General features: G+C 29.7%; 2 protein-coding genes across 2 annotated transcripts; both read left to right on the top strand.

Moving 5' to 3' along the window:
• Window positions 1-13,637: 13,637 nt before the first annotated feature.
• On the top strand, window positions 13,638-16,645 carry LOC111310655 (receptor kinase-like protein Xa21). Its single transcript, XM_089743069.1, has 5 exons — window positions 13,638-13,641; window positions 14,370-14,542; window positions 14,602-14,667; window positions 14,790-15,057; window positions 15,174-16,645. Exons 1-5 carry the CDS (start codon window positions 13,638-13,640, stop codon window positions 16,643-16,645), a joined length of 1,983 nt encoding a protein of 660 aa, XP_089599195.1.
• Window positions 15,609-17,806, top strand: LOC111312032 (putative LRR receptor-like serine/threonine-protein kinase At3g47570). Its single transcript, XM_022911950.2, has 2 exons — window positions 15,609-17,055; window positions 17,265-17,806. The coding sequence occupies exons 1-2, from the start codon at window positions 16,800-16,802 to the stop codon at window positions 17,669-17,671; spliced, it is 663 nt and encodes a 220-aa protein (XP_022767685.2). The 5' UTR covers window positions 15,609-16,799; the 3' UTR covers window positions 17,672-17,806.
• The last annotated feature ends 1,819 nt before the right edge of the window (window positions 17,807-19,625 follow it).

Here is a 19,625-nt window from a genome sequence, read left to right on the forward strand (position 1 = left end):
TTTCCCTTTTTATCTTGTTTAATATAAGTAATTTTGTAAAAAAAAAAAAAAGTGGATGTATCCATATGGTACCTCATTTGGGTTTTTTTACTTTTCATTTTTGTATTTTTTAATTAAATAAATTTTGTAATGAATGGTGCCAGTTGATAAAGATGCCAAAACAATCTATATCCTACAGGCTTCGATTCATTTCAATCTGATAAAGGGTAATTTTTTAAAATTGAGATTCAGTTGAAACAAGTCAAGTTTTATTTTATAAAAAAATGAAATCAAGTTGTAAGTGTGTTAATAATGTTTCATCCTAACTTATTTCAAGGTGAATATAAAATTATATATTTTGTTATTGTAAATACCTAATTTTATCCAAATTGATCGAAATTGAACCGAATTACATTTGTATCCAATTTAAATTTAATTGAGAATTTTACTCACATTTATTATATATTAGGTTCAAATATTATTATTATATATTAATATTATCATATTAATTAATCTTTAAAAAAAAGTCAAAAAAATTGAAGAAAAGTAAAAGAAAAAGAAAAGATTTCAAAATGTGGATATAACAGAATCAGTAAGGAGCTTAAAGTCCAAACTCCACCTTTTTTCCACGGCCAGCCACTAACCAGTTGAAAAAACGGATTGTGATCCCTATAATTAAAGAATTTGGTCTAAATTTTAAAGGGGATAAATTGATGCTTAAAGTTCACAAAGGGAGAAAACGAGAAATTATCTTTAAAAAATTGACATTGCCTCTGTCAAATGTCAATTCACTTGTCATAGAAAAACAAACCACAACAACAACATCACACAAACCCAATAAAAAACCAAGCAACCAGTAAAAGCAACAAGAACAATTTTAACCAAAAATAAAAACCTCAATTTGGGGAAACTTGGGGATTTTTCTGGAAAAACCCTTTTAGGAAAAGCATGGAGAAGGTTAAAGGGATCATTTTAGAAATTTTCGGATTTAAAAAAAATTAGCATCATCGCATTCTAGAAAACTTGAATTTTTCGACGATCATATGAAATTTCAAACACTGGAATCTGGGTTTTCTTTGAATTTCCTAGCGACCATTAAATTTTTCGACAGTCAATTCTAGAAAAGTCACCAAAATTTAGGTTTGGTTAAAATTTTCAACCAACTTAGAGAAAGAAAGAGAGAGAATTTGAAGGAGTAGAGAGAAGAAAAATGAAAAATGAAAAAAAAATAGATTTCGGCTTTTTATAGCCCAACAAAATTACGCTGCTTTTGTCAAAGAGGGATCCACATGTTTATCCAAGATCCAACCCAGAACCCGTGCAATCAGACCCATTTTTTAGGTTTTGAGCTACCTAGGCAAAACTGAGTCGAGCCGTTCTTGAATTAATCCACGTTGTTTCTCCTTCATAGATTTTTTATTTTTTTCATTTTTGTTCTCAATTTTTTTATATAATTCTATTATTTTGTTTTTGATTTTTGTGATATTTTTATTTTATTTTCGTATAAACATTCAGAGTAAGAATAAAATAAATGTTAGAAAAAGACCTAGGTAAGATAAAATAACTTTTGGTTGTGATTTAGTAAAAATAATAAACTTAGGAAAATTTGAAATTATAATCTTCTTTTAACTAATTTTTAAAAAAATGAAGTGAAATAATAATAATAATAATAATAATTTTAATGAACAAAATAAAGGGAAGTATAAAAAAACCAATAATAATAAAATAACAATAAAGTCACAAATGGTGATTTTATTAAAAATATTCACACAAAGAATTTTTCTAAAATAGTCTAAAAGTGTAAGAAATATTTTAGAATTTTTCAAGCATAAAAAAATATTACTAACAAGAATAAAGTCACAAATGGTGATTTTATTGAAAATATTCATACAAAAAAAATTTAAAATATTCTAAAAGTGTTGGAAATGTTTTAGAAATTTTCAAATATAAAGCTAATTAAAATAGTATTTACTTTGAATAAAATAGCAAGAATTAAATAAATACAAAAAATAAATAATAATAACAATAGCAATAAAATCACAAATGGTAATTCTAAAAAAGTTATTTTTCAAAAATTTGCTAAAAATATTGGTAAGATTTTTTAAAATCTTTTCGATAAAAATTAATAAAATATAAAATACTTAGATTGCCAAAGTAAATAAAATTTTACAAGAATAAAAGTCATGAGTAGTAACTTTATCAAAATTTCTTAGGAAAGGTATTTTTCTCAAAATAGTTCGAAAGTGTCAAAAATATTTTGGAAATTTAACCAATAATTTTTTTTACTTTAATAATAAAATGCATAATAAATAAAAGTTTCAAAGTAAATTAAAACTTTCATCGATAATAAATTAAAACTTTCATCGATAATAAAATTAAGAGAAAATCGCAAGTAGTGATTTTCCTCCAAAATTTTGAAATCATACCATAAGTGTCAATATAAAGAAATTATAATCTACTTTCAAAATATTAAATTAAATCCAACGATAAAGTCTCTTCAATGAAATAAGTGATTTCTTTGAATACTTTTGAGGTGAAAAAATTTTTTAAGTTATACCAAAAGTATCATAAATAATTTAAAAATTTTTCAATATTCAAATAATAAAAATAATAAAATAATAAGTAAAGGACTATTTGAACAAGACCAGTTTAGTATCATATAAGATTAATTGGTATCATCTTTGGATGGGTATTGTAAGGGTGCTATAACTTTTATCACACGTAATTGTACTCTCGAACCCAACCTCAAATTCGTAGATCAAAGATAGGATTGGTGGCCAATCCCACCTCAACAAAAAAAAGGTTGGTGGCAGCTCTTGACTTTTCATGTGTAGCGATTGAGTTCTCGAACTAATACATTATGATCGCTTGGCGACTCCATTGGGGACTTCGAGAGTCGAACCAAAAATTAATTTTAATATAATTCTAGGTTTTGGTTGAATAGTCTAGTTTTCTTTATTGATTCATTTTATTGATTCGTTTGACTAATTTTTCCTTTATTTGTTTATTTATTTGTTTGAAAGGTTTTTAAAAATCTATTCTGTCATACACTGCACATGTATATCATAACATGAGCTCTAAACTTGGCTCTATCCTTTTTAGGAAGAGGTAGAGTACCTATGCTCCCGTAACGTGTTAACCTCCGCAATGGCTTGCGAAATACTCCCATTTAAATTAAATCCTTTCTATTTAAAATATATTATGGATAAGGATTGAAGTGCCTTACTAGTTTAGCATGTATAACAATAAGGAACAATTTGAAAACCTTTAGCCTATATTAAACCTTAAACCCTATATATAGTGAACCTTAGAGGTCCAGCTTTAGGATAGAGCTATGTCCTTCCCTTCTGTAGAAACAACCAAATTTAGGTCACATACTTATTGTTTTACATAGGTTGTGCACTAACTTGTTTTGTCTTTTTCATTATTGTATGCTAACTCTATTCTTACTCCCTTTTTACGTAAATCATGTAAACATTAATAGGTTTCAATTATTTATTTATTTTTGTTTGTTTATTTGTCTATTTTCATTCATTTAATGCATTCCACTCATTCATAGATCATTATCATCCATTCATCATGTCATTGCATAATTTAGAAATCTTTTACTTTATTAAGGTTAGTAATTCAGAAGACATGGGAGATCAATTGAAAGCATAGATACGGGTCTTGGAACTCAACCAATAGGGATTTGGTCATGACATATAAGAAATAAAATAAGACTTACCAAGTTGGTGGAAATGCTTGAAGCAGCCCATTCTTAAAAAGCCTCATCACACCTAATTTGTTTATGCATCAAACAAACACTAGGTCAAGACCAAAACTTTTCTCACAATACTGATGCTACCAATGCATCTAATGGCTTGAAAAAAGATTGAGTTAGAAAAGAAGTAGAACAGATAAGGTCTTCTAACTTCGTCCAGATTTTATAAATTGGTTCATAAGCTAATCGACACCCCTATCTAATTATCCCATAATAATCTTTGTTGATAGCCCAAACAAAACATGCTTCCATTCAACCCTTACAAATCAACCCAAACCTATAGTATTTCCAAGTTCTAAGCAGTGCATCGTAAAACCTTAGTACTTATCAATCCATCTAGTAGCAAAGTTTCCTAATGAACCATTAGTCTTATACATTTAATTCTAAGCCAAGGCCCACAATGGTGAGACAAACAACTACTCAACCTAAAAAAACCTTAACTAAAAGGAAAAAGAGAGCCATCTTTGATCCAATCTCATTATTTACACTAAGTTATTCCCACAACTCTCTAAACACCATCTAATTACAATATTTCCTCTAGAGCCACTAAAACCTTCTTATCCTAAATAGTATGATGTTGATACTTGGTGTGATTATTATTATGGAAATACGGGCCATTCAATAAAAAACTATGTCACTTTCAAATGTAAAATCTAAGGTTTAATCAAAGCTGATCGGTTAAGTTTCAGAAACAAAAAAGAGCTCAAGATTGTTGAAAGTTCATTGCCTAATTGTATCAATTAAAAAACCTATCAATTGTAATACCAAGATCTAGAAGTTGAAATATAGAATCAAGAAATAGATTTTAAGATTGTTTAGGAATGTTATTTAGGGATTTTTGTTGTCAAGATGATTTTTAATTTTTAAAAGCTTTTTTTATAGCATTCAATGCATGCATTTATCCATTCATTCATATGAAAAAAATTTTTGTTTGCATAAATTTGAAGCTCCCCATCAACCTAATTTTTATTTGTGGTAATAATGGTTCAAGGGCTTGATCATTAAAAGTTTCAAAGAAATCTGCTTGCCACTTATTTAATACCCATAAAGCAAGAACAAAATAGTCGAATTGATAAATTTAAGAAAGCTCAAGATGAAATAAGGGGAGGCCTAGCCTAAATAATGGAAATGTTGAAAAATTTGAATGGAAAAGTGAAAGAAGCCCACGTTCGAAGAATCGAAGGTTCTTTACATCCTATTGGGTTTGGTTCACATCAAATCCAAGTATCCCAAGGAACATAATTACAATAAGACTAATTTTTAAGGGCATACTCTCATCCCGGAATACCTTCAGTAACACACAAAGGCAATCTCAAGGATACACTATACCTAAAGATAAATTTGATCCAATCCAAATCCTTAACGATTTTGAAAAGCTAAAAAAATTGAAAGGAAATTCATTTGAAGTAATAGAAAATTTGAGCACCCAAAAAAAACATGGATCTCATGGAGAAAAGGCTCTGAGTTATTGAGAGAATAGATTTTTATGAATCTATAGATGCATCAAAGTTTTGTTTGGTGTCAGATTGATTGGTCAACCCAAATTCAAGGTCCTAGAATTTGAAAAGTATGAAGGGACTAAACGCCCAGTGACTCATGTCACTATGTACTACAGGAAAATGGCTGCCTATGTTCATGATAACAAGCTCTTAATTCATGTATTTTAAGACAGTCTTATTGGGTTTACTACTAGGTGGTATGCTCAATTGACAAAACTCGCATTACTTCGTGAAAAGAATTGGTTAAGGCATTTATAACCGAATACAAGCATGTTTTAGATTTGGCCCTTGATTGTCTGTCATTGTAAAATATAGAGTAAAAAGTAACTAAAAGCTTTAAAGAATATACTCAAAAGATGAAAAGATACGACCGCCTAAGTTTAGCTATCGCTAATAAAGAAAAAAAATCACTATTTTGTTTGTTAACACTCTTCGAGCACCTTATTATGATAAGATAATTAGGAATGTCACAAAGAAATTTGCAAAGATGGTAATTTTCAAAGAGATAATTAAAAATGTGATCAAGAGTGAAAAACTCAATGACAAAGATATGAAGAAAGATAAGACATCCAAGAAAAAAAAATGTGCAAACTACCACTCATGAGGAAAAACGAGACAATGGTTTTGTCTCGTATTATCCTTACCCAATATACCACCCTTACTACCCTGTCATAAATAATAGCTCAACAAATCTTTACCTGAACCAATTATGGGTTCAACCAAGCTTTCGCCTTTAAACATCTGCACCTATGCCCTAACCAACCAATTAATCAAATCACTTCGAAAATAACATAAAAACAGGGTAGTAAAGTAACAAAAAAAAATAATCATGTTGACCTTATTCTTATATTTTACATTGAATTATTTCCCTAACTTATCCAAAATCAACTTTTAAAACCTGTGCATCTAGAACCCCTTTAAACCCTTTATCCAAAATGATATGATCCTAACATAAAATATGATTACCATAATGAAAATCAAGGCCACTCAACAAAGAAATGTCTCGTACTAAAATATAAAGTTAGAGATCTCATTAAAGGTGAAAAAATAAAGTTCGGAACAAAGAAGGATCATTGTGTCATTGAAGCATTTCTACCTTGATATATTGAAAAAAAGGTGAACCAAGGCTGTTAAAACATCAATATGAATAATTTTGATGCAATGGTCAGAGGAGGAATTGGAAAATGGTTCTGTGTGCTTTTGTGGGGAAATAGTGGATACTTCATTTAGTGTTGCAAAAAAGTTAATTGATTCAAAATAAAAAAAAAATGACATGTTTGTTCCCTTTTTAATCTTTCACTTCTGTATTGGACATGTATATGAACTTCATGACTTGTATGAAAGTTTAAATTTGAATGCTAATTGAGAGAATGTTTTTCCATATCTTTTTTGTCTCAATTTTTTTAAAATTATTTTTTTTTCATAATAAAAAAAGTCTCCAAAAAAATTAATGGTCATTATTATGAATCTATCTGAATAAAATATTCATGTGCCCTTTTCATGTCCCAAAACTAGTTGAAAAACTTTAATGCTCCAAAGGGTACAAGTTTGAACTTTGTGGCACTTCTTATCAAGGCAACAAACACTTAAATGATCAATTTGGAAAACCTTCTGAGTTTCTTGAAAAACAGACAAATATGATGCTTTTTTTATTTAGACGTTGGTGATTTGATAGATGTCAAGGTTATGCTTCAAACATAAAGTTATATAAATAGCCACGAATACACAAATGCATTATTTTTTTTTTCATCCAAAGGCATATTAACAGAAGAGCATGATTTTCAATTGTCCCAAGATTACCTAGTTGATGCGACTATCTAATTTAGTGATGATGTGCGCAATTAAAATAAATAAACCTTTTCAACATGATTTTCATCGTCACATAAGCCTTGTTGGCTTATCAAGATAAGACAAAGATTAGCTGTCATATAAGTTATGAAAACAAAAAAAAAAGACAATAAAATTAAAAAAATCAATAGTTACATCGTGCACTCTAGATATTCAAATGATCCCAAAAAAAGAAAGTGAAAAAAAAAACCAAAAAAAATAAAAAAAAATAAAAAAAGTGATAGAAACAAAATTTAGGTTTTTCAAGGAATCATTCTTTAACATAAGTGACCAGGCTTAAGATGATAATTTTCCATCATTCTTCATCCTTTCAAAAATAAGAAATTATTCATTTGCTACCCCTTTGAGCCTAGTAAATTTTTTCTAAATAAACCTTAATCGATGATCACCCTCTACATTAGGGGAAAACTACAAAGAAATATCTATTTGGTGAAGTCATGTTTTGACAACAAAAGAAAAGTGTCTTATGTTGTAGGGGCAAATGTCAGATAAATTGAGTTTTAGAAGTTTTGAACATATTCTAGCAAAAGTTGAAATGTCCAAGAAAAAAAAAAGTGAAAATGATAAAAAAAATGCAAAAACAAAAAAAAGGAAGAAAAAAGGAGATGATAAGATGTTACAACTGAAAAAATAAAAGGGATAAATGCTCAAAGAAAAATTCACATGAAATGAAATGATCCTTAGTCTAATCACTCTTAAACACATGTTTTGGGCCTATTTACCCATTCTTTTAGAACCTTGAACCCTGGCTTATGTTACATACCCCAAAAAGTCTATTTTAATTAAACATCGATACTTGAATTAAAGAATTTATTCCATATAGAATCCTCATGACCAAATTTACAAAATTTTTTTCTATTACAAGAGTACTTGAGTGATGATGAAATCATCAAAAAAAAAATAAAAGAATGAAGTTCTAGGGCAAAAATCTAAAAATGGGCAGTCTATAGTATAAATGAGATTACATGATGAAAACTCATTACAACCAATGATTGAGATATGTGCTAGGGTTATCATAAAAAATCATGGCCTTTTCTAATATGATCTTGAATTTATCACAACTAGTTTTGACATTTATTCAAATACCACATTTTGATACTGAAAAGGGTGTCAAATCAGATTGTACCTCAAAATAACATTCCAAAGAAATTTGTTATTGAGCTTAGATAAATAGAAATTCAATTTCCCCAAACAAGTTGTGAGGTCTCTTTTGATAATCAATACCTCAATCTGATAATTAACCATCAAGCCGTTTGAAAAGATGAAATTACCACTCTGATCAAACTTATGTATAATAACGATCACCAATTTTTTTAGAGACTTAAGAGTCACATTGTTTCAACAAGGTTGAATGAGGTAATTTTTTATGAGAAATTTGTCATTAAAATAAAATGTTTTGGGGAAGGAAAATAAAATTTTGAAAAAAAAAAACAATATTAAGGAAAATAAGTGGCACCATGGGAACTACTTTTAATCTATTGAGTTTCAGCATAGTTTGGTAGTTTGTTTTCCTCAATTCCCTTTTATCAAGTTCAAGCTTATCATATACATTTTTTGTCTAAAAATGAAAATAAAATGGAAATGAAAGTCGAGAAATCCAAGTTATGAAGAAAGAAAGCAGAAATTGATGAAAAATGAGCAGCAAATAAAAGATTTGGAATTGAAATGAGATGAAAGATTCGAGATTGAAAGAAAAGAACTTTGGAAAATTTAAAAAGAAAATTTGATATTTTGACTTGGTTTTTTTTAAGAAAAGAAAATTTTAAACATTTGCATCTTTTGACTTTGTTTTTGTATCATTAGCTTGTCCATCATTAATAGGGATGTATGCATTAGCCTTTTTGTAAAAGACATTTACATTTCATTTGTATCATCATTTTAAAAGAAGGCATTTGCATCGTAGTGGTGTTTGTCCATTCTAGAAACATTAAAGAAGAAAAAAGAAAAGAAAGGGTCAAAAATATATTCAAAAGATCAAGAATTTTTAGGAATTTCAATGAGATGCCACAAGATGAGAGCTTTAAGCCCAATCTAGCTAGCATGAAAGTTGTAAACCCAATGAAATTGGCTTCAATCAAGAAAGATGTTGTGATAAATTATTTTCAAAGTATTCAATGGTAATATTCGAATATTAAAATATGGATTTCATTTTCTTCGGTGGTAATAGTCGAGCCCGTTTTCAAAATCACTTGATGATTATATCCGAGTATTAAAAGTTTGAATTTTATCTTATCGATCATGACATTTGAGTGTTAAAGCTGGAATTGTATTTTTTCAATGGTGATATCCGAGTGTTAAAACTGGAGTTGCATTTACTCGGTGGTGATATCCAAGTTTAAAGTTTGAATTTATATTTTTTTTCTACATTTACATTTTCTCAATGGTGATATTTAAGTCCTTTTTAGTGGTGATATCTAAAGTCATTTGTATTTTCTTGATGGTGATATTCGAGTCTTCTTTAATGATGATATCTGATGTCATTTGTATCTTTTTAGTGGTGATATCTGAATTTCCTTCGATGGTGATGTCCAAAATTATTTTTTGATGGTGATATCTATGCTTTCTTTTCAATTTATTTTTGTTGAACCTCTAATTAGAAGAGTTTCTATATTTGAATTCAAAAAAAACTTTTAATTTATGTATATGCTTGACCAGACAAATTTATTGTCTTCTAATCTTTGTATTATTATTGATTCTCAGTAATGTTAAAAGAAAGACAGTTGTAGATACCTAATTTTGTCTAAATTGATTGAAATGACTTGAATTGTATTCATATCCAATTTAAATTCAATCGAGAATTCTGATCACATTTATTATATATTAGGTTCAATTATTATTATTATTATTATTATTATTATTATTATTATTATTATTAATTAATTAATTAATTAATCTTTTAAAAAATTAAAAAAATAGAAGAAAAGTCAAAGAAAAAAAATTTTCAAAATGTGGATATGGCAAAATCGGTGAATAGCTTAAAATCCTAGCTCCACCCTATTTTCCACGGCCAGCCACCTAACCAAAACAGATTGTGATCCCTATAATTAAGGGATTTAGTTTGGATTTTAAAAGGGATAAATTAATGCTCAAAGTTCACAAAGAGGGAAAATGAGAAATTGTCTTGAAAAAAATTGACACTACCTCTGTCAAGTGTCGATTCACTTGTCACATAAAAATAAACCAGAACAATAACATCACACAAACCCAGTAACAAAACCAAACAACTAGCAAAACAACAAAAAAAAAGTTTTCAACCGAAAATAAAAACCTCGATTTAGGGAAGCTTGGGATTTTTTTTTTTTTTTGGAAAAATCATTTTAGGAAAAGCGTATAGGAGGTTAAAAGAGATCATTTTATAAATTTTTAGGATTTTTAAAAAAAATTGTTTTGTCATCAATGGATTTTGGAAAACTTGAATTTTCTAATGGCCATATGAATTTTCCTGCGTCGGTATCTTGGTTTTTCTTTTTTTAATTTTTTGGCCACCATTGAATTTTCCAACAACCAGTTTCTAAAAATCTTGCTGAAATCTGGGTTTGGTTAAATTTTTCAACTAGCTTAGATAGAGAAAAAGAGAGAATCTAATGGAGTAGAGAGAAAAGAAAATGAAAAAAATGAAAAAAAAAAAAAAGATTTGGGCTATTTATAGCCCTAAAAAATGTCATTTTCGTCAAAGGGAGATTCACATGTTTATTCGAAATCCAACCCAAAACCTATACAACTAAACTCGTTTTCCAAGTCTTGAGTCACCTAGGTGAAACCGAGCCGAGCGATTCTAGAATCGAGTTGAGTCGTTCCTTCTCACAAGTCGATTATGAGCCGTTTATTGAGTTGAGCATTTGTTGACCATTTGACCAAGGGTATTTTTGATATTTTTTCATAAATTATTGATTTTTTTTATTTTTGTTCTCAATTTTTTTATATATTTCTATTTTTTTATTTTTTATTTTTGTGATATTTTTATTTTATTTTTGTATAAACTTTCGAAGTAGGAATAAAATAAATGTTAGAAAAAGACATAGGTAAGATAAAATAACTTTTAGTTGTGATTTAGTAAAAATAAAAATAATAAACTTAGGAAAATTTTGAAATTATAATCTTCTCTTATATATTTTTTAAAAAAATAAAATGAAATGAAATAATAATAATAATAAGTTTAATGAACAAGAATAAAGAGAAATAAAGACAAAAAAAATAATAAATAATAAAATAACAATAAAATCACAAGTGATAATTTTATTAAAAATATTCACACAAAGAAATTTTTTAAAATATCCTAAAATTATTAGAAATATTTTATAATTTTTCAAGCATAAAAAAATATTATTAATAAGAATAAAGTCACAAGTGGTGATTTTATTGAAAATATTCATACAAAGAAATTTTGTAAAATATTCTAAAAGTGTTGAAAATGTTTTAAAATTTTTCAAATATAATAATAATATATACTTCAAATAAATAGCAATAATTAAATAAATACAACAAAAATAATAACAATAGTAATAAAATCACAAGTGGTGATTCTAAAAAAGTTATTTTTCAAAAATTTGCCATAACTATTAGTAAGATTTTTGAAAATCCTTTCAATAAAAATTAATAAAATATAAAATACTAAATGTGTCAAAGTAAATAAAATTTTACAAGAATAAAAGTCACGAGTGGTGACTCTATCAAAAATTTTTAAGCAAGGTATTTTTCTCAAAATATTTCGAAAGTGTCGAAAATATTTTGAAAATTTAACCAATAAATATTTTTTACTTCAATAATAAAATAAACAACAAATAAATGTTCCAAAGCAAATTAAAACTTTAGTCGATAATAAAATTAAGAGGGAATCACAAGTGATGATTTTCCTTCAAATTTTTAAAATCATACTATAAATGTCGGTGTAAAGAAATTATAATGTACTTTTAAAATATTAAATTAAATCCACGAAAGAGTCTTTTCAATGAAATAAGTGATTTTTTTGAATACTTTTTAGATGAGAAAATTTCTTAAATTATACTCAAAGTGTCGAAAATAATTTAGAAAATTTTTAATATTCAAATAATAAAAATTCAAATAGTAAAAATAAAAAATAAAAATGATAAAGTAATAAGTAAAAATCTATTTGAATGAGACCAATTTAGGATCATATAAGATTAATTGGTATCATCTTCAAACAGACGTTGTGGGGGGTGCCATGACATTCTCCACACATAACTGTACTTTCGAACTGACATTTAAATTCGTATACCAAAAGATAGGATTAGTAACCAATTGCACCTCAACAAAAAAAGTTAATGGTGACTCCTGACTTTTCATATTTAGCGATCAAATCTCTAGACTGATATGTTATGATAATTATTTATTTAGTTTTATACTTATATATGTGTGTGTATTATATTAATAAAACAATTTTTTACCTAATTTAAAATTTTTGTATCTTAAACTTAATATAACATGTCAATATAGCACTGTCTATCAATTTTTTTCTTTTTTACTCAATTTTAGTTTTTTTCACTTTTTTCGTTTACTTTTTTCTCCTTTTTTCATTTTTTGTTTTTATTATTTATTTTTTAGATTAATTTTATGAGAAAAGGAAACCAACTAAAATAACCATGTTTCATTTCCTTTTTTTCTTTCCTTTCATTTTTTTTTTTAAATTTGATAACTTTTAAAAAAAAAAAGAATACGATGAATAGATATAGCAAAACAAAAAAATTTTGACTTATGAGTAAACCAGACAATTCAAAACATGACACGATAATAACATGAAAATAATATAAAAAATATATGAAAGTGATACGAGTGAAAATTTTAACAAAAATTATATATAAGACAAAAACCCAAATATGTGTTTGATGATTTTAGTGTTAATACGAATCATGACACAATTTTCTTGTAAAACACTATAAAAATAGAAAAATTCTTATTATTTAACATAATATAAATATACAAATTATCATATTTGAATGTAATAACGCAATGCCCTTTTTTAGTCTCTATAAATTAAGGCACTAGAGCCCACATCTTAAATGTTAAGACGAAGATGCTCCAAAAAATCTGATCATATAACTCAGGACTTCATAAATAGAAGAGAAATCTTCTGCCAACTGTTGGGAATAATGATTCAAATCCCATAAGAGATTTGTTTGGGATTTGTTAGAAATTTGTTAGAGATTTGTTTGGGATTTGTCAGATATTGTTTGTGGACAATAAGACTTGCAAAAGAAGAATTCTAAGAGAAAGATGATTCTTAATAGGTAAGTTTGACTTGTAAGAGAAGAATTCTAAAAGGAAAGGGATTCTTAATAGGCAAATTTGACTTACAGGAAGAGAATTCTAAGAGGAAAATGATTCTTAATGAGCAAGTTTGTATGGTTATAAATAGCTGAAGTCTCTACAGGATTAGGTATGAGAAAAAGATGTAAGAGAGTTGTAGGGTTTTGTGGGATAGACACCCCATAAGAGTATTGGGGCTCTACGTGTTATGGGTGTGTATGTTTGTTTGTGAGTGGACTAGAGGAGACTGAGAGAGTCCACATAGATATGATGTATTGAAGCATATGGGTATGTGTTTAGTTATGTTGAAAGGATACACAAGGGTTTGGGTTTGTGTTTGTTTGGGTTGAGAATACTCCATAGGATTAGAGGAGATTGAGAGTATCTTATGAGTATTGATTGTTAAATGAGATTGATGATTTGATGTATGTTTGTAATTCTCTACAACTAGTGGATCTTATTTCTCATCCGTAGATGTCGGTTGATTGGATCGAACCACGTTAAATTATTGTCTCTTATGTGTTTGATTTATTGTTTGATTTCGCTTCACTAATGTCATTGGATTTGAGGCTTTTAGCTCAACACCCACAAGCTCAAAACCAAAAAAGGTGACTGAGTTTAACAGGATTGCGTAAAAGCGTTGTTTCTTGCCACCTAGAAACGTGTTGCACGGCAGTGAAACTTTTGGTAATTATCATTATCAAGCAATTCCAGTGGTTGACCCATTGCATCATATATTAATAGTTCTTTTATCATTGACCAAATATTTCCGCAATTCTACACTCTGGCTTTAAATCTGCTACAAAAGAAAAAAAAAAGTTTTTAGCGTTAAATTCACCAAAAGACAAATCAGGAGGTTTAATCATATTAATAACTGGACCATCTTGTTGTTAAACTTTTACATCTTTGTGTATTTTCATTAAATTGCGGTGTCCTTCGATAAGTTCTCTTTCGGCTTTGTTTCTCCTTTATCTTTCCATATGCAATTATATTCTTATTGCCTTCTGTTTTTCTAGGACTCGGTATTTCCAAAAGCATGAAGCACGCTTTTCCGAATTCTGGAAGTTCGTTCTCATTTTTCTTCCAGGGGATTTTACTTTTGTGGGTGACTTCATGTCTGGAATTTGCAATTGTACATACTGTTGCAAATGAATCTGATGGAGTTGCTTTGCTTGATTTCAAAAATCGGGTAACTCAGGATCCTTTCCAAGTCATGGCTTCGTGGAACAATTCTGTTCATTTTTGCAGCTGGGTTGGTGTCACCTGCAACCCATCGAATGGAAGAGTAGTAATTCTGAACCTGGAGGGTCAAAAGTTAGTTGGCTCCATACCTCCTTCCATAGGAAACCTTACATTCCTCACTGGAATCAACCTCAAAAAAAAATGGCTTCAATGGTGAAATTCCTCAATAAATTGGTGGCCTATTACGCCTGCAGCATCTCAATTTGACATACAATTCCTTGGGAGGAAAATTTCCTACTAATCTAACTCATTGTACAGAACTTAAAACACTTGGCCTTGCTTACAATGGGTCTATCGGGCAAATTCCAAACCAACTTTCCTCATTGTCAAAGTTGAGAATTCTGGAGCTAGGAGCTAACAACCTTACCGGAACTATCCCAACTTGGATAGGTAACATTTCTTCTCTTTATGGTCTTTCGTTAGGACTAAATAATTTACAAGGAATCATACCTGATGAACTTGGTAAGCTGTCAGGCTTGGGATTTTTTCAGCTTTATGGAAATTATCTGTCTGGTACGGTTCCTCCTCCTATTTATAATATTTCTTCCATTTATTACTTTTCTGTCACTCAAAACCAGTTGCAGGGACATCTACCACAAGATGTGGCCTAACTCTTCCTAATTTTGAAGTATTTGCTGGTGGTGTCAACAATTTTACAGGAGCTATCCCAGTATCATTGTCAAATGCTTCTAAACTTCAGATAATTGACTTTGCTGAAAATGGTCTTACTGGGAACATACCTGAAAATCTTGGAAGTCTTGGAGATTTAATTAGACTAAATTTTGATGATAACAAACTTGGAACTGGGAAAAGTGGTGACCTAAGCTTTTTCAATTTCTTGACTAATCTTTCTAATCTAGAAGTATTAGGTCTTGCTGGAAATCGTTTTGGAGGAGAACTGCCTAGCTCCGTTGGCAACCTTTCAGACAAGTTGAAAATTTTTACCACAGGAAGGAATCTGATTCATGGAAGTATCCCCACTGGGATTGGAAACCTTGTTAATTTGTACAGTCTAGGAATGGAAGGCAACCATTTAAGTGGTACCGTACCTGATGTTGTTGGGAAGCTTCAAAAACTACAGGGATTGCATCTGAATGTTAATAGATTTTCAGGATCGATACCATTTTCACTCGGAAATTTAACTTCACTAGTTAGGCTCTTTATGGAAGAGAATAGATTTGAGGGAAGCATACCTCCAAGCCTGGGAAATTGCCAAAATTTGCTTGTGCTGAATTTTTCTAGTAATAATCTCAGTGGCAGCATACCTAGAGAGATTGTGGCCCTTTCTTCACTTTCAATTGCTTTGTCCATATCTCATAACTCTTTGAGTGGCTCAATTCCAGTTGAAGTTGGTAACCTGAAAAACCTTGTGGAGCTAGACCTAGCAGAGAATAGACTTTCAGGTCAAATTCCTAGCAGCCTTGCTAGTTGTATGAGTTTAGAATTCCTGTATTTGGAAAGCAATGCATTTGCAGGAATTATTCCTTTATCTTTGAAGTCTTTAAGAGGTCTAGAAGAAATAGATCTTTCACGCAACAACCTGTCCGGGCAAATTTCGGAGTTTCTCAGCAAGATTTTGTCTCTCAGGCATCTCATTCTCTCTCATAATGATTTTGAAGGAGAAGTATCACAAGCAGGCATATCTGCAAATGTAAGTGCTTTTTCCGTTGTTGGAAACAATAGGCTCTGTGGTGGTGTCCAGGACTTGCATTTACCAGCATGCAGTAGAAAATTTCCGAGAACACGTCTTCCTCTGAAGATGGTAATCTCTATTACAAGTGCAGTCACAATTTTTGTTCTTGCCAGTTCCTTGTCTTTATATTATCTAGTAAGAAACTTGAAAAGTCAATCCAGTGCATCATCCTCCAAGGAATGGCAATTCGGTATGTCCTACTCTGATCTTCTAAAATCAACTAATGGCTTCTCTGAAGAAACTTTTATTGGTTTGGGTAGTTTTGGTTCTGTATATAAAGGAATTATCTCCAATGATGGAACATTTGTTGCAATTAAGGTATTAAACCTTCAACAGCAAGGAGCATCAATGTTTTGAGAAATGTGCGACATCGTAACCTCCTCAAGATCATAACTGCTTCCTCTACTGTTGATCATCAAGGAAATGACTTCAAATGTCTTGTATATGAGTTTATGCCTAATGGAAATATGGATCAGTGGCTGCATCCTGGAGATAATGAGCAGTATGAAGCATGAAACTGAGCCTTGTCCAGAGGCTGAATATAGCCATCGATACTGCTTCTGCTTTGGATTATCTTCATCACTACTGTGACACGCCAATTGTTCATTGTGATCTAAAGCAGAGCAATGTGCTCCTTGATGCAAATATGACCGCACATGTTGGTGACTTTGGATTGGCAAGCTTCATCTTTGATTCATCTATTAATGCCTCCGGGAATCAATCCATTTCAGCCGGGCTCAAGGGTTCCATAGGGTACATTCCTCCAGGTAAGATTTTCATTTTGATGGGTCACTCTTCATATAATTAACAATTTCTATAAGAATAAATCAGGTAATCATAAGCAAAATTAATTCAATATTTTCTATTTTCAAATTCTAAAGTGCCTTTAAACAACCAAAACAATTTACTGTATTGAAAAATATTTGTTTGTTCATAGATACAAAGACGGCTAATTTTGATCTATTACAATTTGCAGAATATGGCATGGGCGGCCAAGTTTCCATAGACGGAGATATTTACAGTTACGGGATTCTATTACTGGAGATGCTTACAGGAAAAAGACCAACTGATGACAGCTTTGAAGATGATTACGGCATTTGTAAGTTCGTTGGCCTGGCTTTGCCTGGACATGTCATGGATATTGTTGACCGATCAATGCTTTTTGAAGAAGAAAATGTCCACAATAATGACCGAGAAAACAGAGAGGATTATGTAGAAGAAAGAGCATTAATCAAAAACCAGGATTCTCAAGTTAGAACCCCAAGTATAATACAAGAATGTTTGGTTCTGATGATGCAAATTGGACTCTCCTGTGCTGCAACAGGGCCAAATGAGCGGATGCCTATGATTATTGTTGTAAATATCAAATCCATGTTTCTTTGATTGAAAAGCTGAAGTAATGGAACAACAATAATGTGTTGACTCTCGAAAGTGCATCGAAGTCATTAGATTTTTGCCTATCCAGATGTAATATTTTTATTCCACCTATAAAAAGCTATTTATCTATACCTTTAATCATGTTCATGTTCGGAGTACATCTCCCTAAGTGTGTCACGCGATGCTCTCTCACTCTTTTTTTTTTTTTTAACTTTTTTCAAAAGTTTTTTATATTTTTAATTTTTTCACATTTTTTTAAATTTTATAAATATTTTTAAAAATTTAAATTTTTTAAAGTGGGATCCACTTTATAACAACATTTTTTCCTTTTTCTTTTTTTAAAATTATTTTATTTTTTCAGATTTTTTTCAAATTTTTAAAATTTTATTAATAGTTTTTAAAAGATTTAAAATATTTTAAGATGGGATCTACTTCATACCAGTTTTTTTTTTTCATTTTTACTTTTTCATTTTTAAAAATTTTTTTGTAATTATTTTTTGTTGACTTTAAATTTTTTTGTATGAGATTCATTTAATTTCAAGTGTGTGCCAGTTATTTTCTTTTTTTCTTTTTTTATATTGTCCTTTTTTTATACATTTAATAAATATTTTTAAGATTTTAAATTTTTTTATTTGACCCATTTGATATCCAGAGTATAGCACGCCTCTAAGTCATTCACTTTTTTTTCTCTTTTTTTTAATCTTTTTCTATTTATTTTATCTTTGTTTTTCCCTTTATAATATTTAGTAAAAATTTTAAAAATATTTTAACATTATTTAAAAATGTGTAACCTATTTGATATTATTGATTTAATTTTTTATTTTTTAAATTTTATAATTTTTTTAGAAAATGATATTACAAAGATATCAACTTTTGAATTTTATATTTTATTTTCCTTTTTTATTTTTTTTTTAAATCATGATATAAATTTTGCCAAAAAAAAAACCTCATCATTGTTGATGTGCTACGACAACTCAACTTTCTTTTATTTTTCCTTTTTCAGTTTTTTTTAGTATAAACTTAGATCATGTTTTTGAAAAAAAAAAAGATTGATCGATGAATATATATCATGGACTTAAGGGAAAGTTCTGAATCTCACATCGAACATAATAGGAGGGTCATTGGGGTATAAAAAAATTCACATCATGTTCGTCTTGTGAAGCGCCTTTTGTAGGATAAAATCGTGAGGTCAAGGGGGCCAAAGCGGACAATACCTCACAAGGATGTGAATCGTGACAGGTAGGCTGATTTGAGACGCCGGAAGGGTGAATGCCCGGGTCCCGGAGCCGCACGGATTCGGAGTTTGAGTCTCGACCCGTGACAAGTGGTATCAGAGCCAGTCCTAAATCGTTCGATCCATGCCGAGAGTCTCGAGGGAGGTAGGCAGGGTGATCGGCCTCCGTGACGAGGGCGTCACGAGGTTAGATGCAGGAGAATGTCACGGACCTAAGGGAGACTTCTGAATCCCACATCGAACATAATAAAAGGGTCACTGGGGTATAAAAGGGTTCACACCATCTTCGTCTTATGAGACGCCTTTTGTAAGATAAAATCGTGAGGTCAGAAGAGCCAGAGCGGACAATACTTCACAAGGGTGTGAACCGTGACGGTCAGGTTGATTTGAGACACCGAAATGGTGAATACCCGGGTCCCGAAACCGCGCGGATTCAAAGCTTGAATCTCGACCCGTGACATATATAGGACATTATATTTTGGTTTTTTTCCTTTCACTTTTTTATTTTGATTTTTACTTTTTTTAATTAGATAAATTTAACAATAAAAAGAAATGGTGAATAAATTTTTGAAAAACTACCAATTTAAAGATAGAAGACAAAACAATCCGTATCTTGTAGGTTTTAATTTATTCGAATCCAATTGTTTTATTTTTTTTTTTTTTTTGGATCAGATCAATTTTTTCCAAAAATTAGAGATAAGTCAAATGCAAGTTTAAAATGTTTCA

The sequence above is a fragment of the Durio zibethinus genome, chromosome 1, assembly GCF_047325235.1.
Source record: "Durio zibethinus cultivar Kanyao isolate XHJ-2024 chromosome 1, ASM4732523v1, whole genome shotgun sequence".
Taxonomy (NCBI): Eukaryota; Viridiplantae; Streptophyta; class Magnoliopsida; order Malvales; family Malvaceae; genus Durio; species Durio zibethinus.

Coding starts and splice junctions, on each gene's coding strand:
- LOC111312032 (XM_022911950.2), top strand. CDS start 16,800: ATGAAACTGAGCCTTGTCCAGAGGCTGAATATAGCCATCGATACTGCT. Junction 17,056..17,264: donor CATAGGGTACATTCCTCCAG/GTAAGATTTTCA, acceptor TACAATTTGCAG/AATATGGCATGGGCGGCCAA.
- LOC111310655 (XM_089743069.1), top strand. Junction 14,543..14,601: donor TGCTTGATTTCAAAAATCGG/GTAACTCAGGAT, acceptor TCATTTTTGCAG/CTGGGTTGGTGTCACCTGCA. Junction 15,058..15,173: donor AATCATACCTGATGAACTTG/GTAAGCTGTCAG, acceptor ACTCAAAACCAG/TTGCAGGGACATCTACCACA.